Source organism: Branchiostoma floridae, chromosome 17 (assembly GCF_000003815.2).
Source record: "Branchiostoma floridae strain S238N-H82 chromosome 17, Bfl_VNyyK, whole genome shotgun sequence".
Lineage (NCBI taxonomy): Eukaryota > Metazoa > Chordata > Leptocardii > Amphioxiformes > Branchiostomatidae > Branchiostoma > Branchiostoma floridae.
The window spans coordinates 10,076,868-10,079,046 of NC_049995.1; the positions used below are offsets into that span (position 1 = coordinate 10,076,868).

At 48.6% G+C, this 2,179-nt stretch overlaps 1 protein-coding gene across 1 annotated transcript in view; it reads right to left on the reverse strand.

Annotated features, from left to right (window-relative positions):
- The window catches only part of LOC118405051 (transmembrane protease serine 7-like), a 10,600-nt gene extending 9,227 nt beyond the window's left edge, over window positions 1–1,373 (reverse strand). The window contains exons 1-3 of the mRNA XM_035804451.1: window positions 1,350–1,373; window positions 891–1,227; window positions 230–366 (exon numbers count right to left, since the gene is read on the reverse strand). Coding sequence (XP_035660344.1) covers window positions 230–366; window positions 891–1,227; window positions 1,350–1,373 — 498 coding nt within the window. The remainder of the gene's footprint in view (window positions 1–229; window positions 367–890; window positions 1,228–1,349) is intronic.
- Window positions 1,374–2,179: the final 806 nt, after the last annotated feature.

Genomic DNA, 2,179 nt, shown 5'->3' on the forward strand with positions numbered 1-2,179 from the left:
TAGCAAGGTTTAGCATGTCTATACTTTTCGCGCAGGCGCAGTACGTTCCGGTGACGTGCTCCGCATCCTCCATCTCAGTTATTGGCGACGCCTCAGGGGCGAGCCAAATGGTGTTTTCTGTAACTATGACTACATAGTTACTCACCACATCCTCCATCTCAGTTATTGGGGACGCCTCAGGGGCGAGCCAAATGGCCTTTTTTCCAACAACGACTAAATTGTAACTCACCGCGCCCTCCACCTCCGTGGCGAGATCTCTGAAGCCGGTGGAGCCGGAGTTAGCCAGGTCGGGAGTGTAGAATCGGCTGGTGATACGGAGGGAGCCCCGGTACAGGTGCGTCTCGACGGGAGGATCCGCTTTGTTAGCTGCATGAGGGGTAAGGCAAACACATTAGGATGACGCTCAAGGCAATTAATTGATTTTATTACTCAACAATCGCACAGGGTACAATTTATGGCAACAAATAACAACTATTTGCTACATAGACAATAGTACTGTACTACAAGGCCTTTAACCCTTAAACTGCCATAGTTCCAGCCCTATAAAATGCTATTAGTTCCAGGGTTGGCCGCTGACCTCCGAAAAGCGACCCCCGAGCAAGGCCGAAGTCCCTAACTTCCGTGGTTTGTGCGCTACACGCGAGCAAAGCTGCTACTTCGGGGGAATACGCTATCCCGGTTATGACCGGGCACGGCACACAGGGCTTGTATATGTATGCCGGATATATCCGGTTTTGGCAGTTTAAGGGGCGTGGTCACTAACCACCTGTCACTCAATCAGAGAAATTCCTTCGTGTTGTCCAATTGCGCCATAAAATGTGCCTGATCAATAATCTACGACAAGAAATGTAACTACGTAGTAACACACAAAAGAGCAAAACGTTCCCTACCAAACAGGACGCCCAGGGCTGCAGCCAGAGCTACGACGATCACGAGGATGACCACGACAACGGTGACTATGATGGCGGTCTTGCTGCAACCGCTCCGAGACTTTCCACTCCTCAGCCATGCGGTGCTGGGGCCCACCCTGTTTCCTCGAGCTCTTTGTCGCGGTGGGTGCCGGGATGGGTGTTGGGGTGGGTGCTGGGGTTGGGGTTGGGATGTGTGTTGGGGTGGGTGTTGAGGTCGGTGTTGAGGTGGGTGTGGAGGTGGATATTGGGATGGGTGTGGAGGTGAGTGTTGGGGTGGGTGTGGAGGTGGGTGTGGAGGTGGGTGTTGAGGTGGGTACTGAGATGGGTGTTGAGGTGGGTATTGGTGTGGGTGTTGAGGTGGATATTGGGATGGGTGTTGAGGTGGGTATTGGGATGGGTGTTGAGGTGGGTAACCACTGAAGGCTGGTGGCCCAGTACCAGGGGCATGCGCCGGGTCACCATAACCGGTGTGGAAAGCAGGATTTACGAATCCATTCTGAAACGAAATTGTGTTCCAAAGATTGAAATGGACAATATGTTATTGACAAAACAATTTATACAATAGTCATATATCGAACATACAAGGCCCATGAACTAAACGATAATGAAGACTATATATAAACTCGGCACAAAAAGTTTGGAATATGAACTTTGGCTGATCATATTTCCGTTGTTTCTGCATCAATTTTAATGTGTTGTATATCAATAGAAAGCGTGTGTGATTTCCTTTTATATGGTATCAAACTCCTCATGATTTTAAATTCGTGAAAAGAGCACCAGGGTTACTTACGTCAGTGGGTCACGAAAAAAATGTGCCAAAATTTCAATTTTTGTGTTCAACTCTGTATCATCCTGCTTGTATGGTTGTGGGTGTCAAGGATTCAATCTATCCTTTTTTTCACGTAATCTTTGATATACAGAACATCCAAGTTTATCTTGAACATTTGAGGAGAGTATATGTGTATTTTGGGTGTTGGATGACCGATTCGAAGTGTGGATGCGGCAAGGAGAATGCCACGCCGACTGTCGCACGGATAGAGCGTAACAGCGCGTAGCGCTTGTTGTGGTGTATGTATGGCTGCCACAGGAAAAATAAGTTTCGCTATCATCCCAGACAAGACAACCCCAATGCTGTGAGATACAGGGACACCATTCTCCATTCAGTCGCAATGTCTTACCCCTTCAATATTGGGTCGAATGACATTCTGTAAGATTACACCGCCCGTCCACGCACACAGTCTGCATTGATCCTGCTCTGTGGACGATCG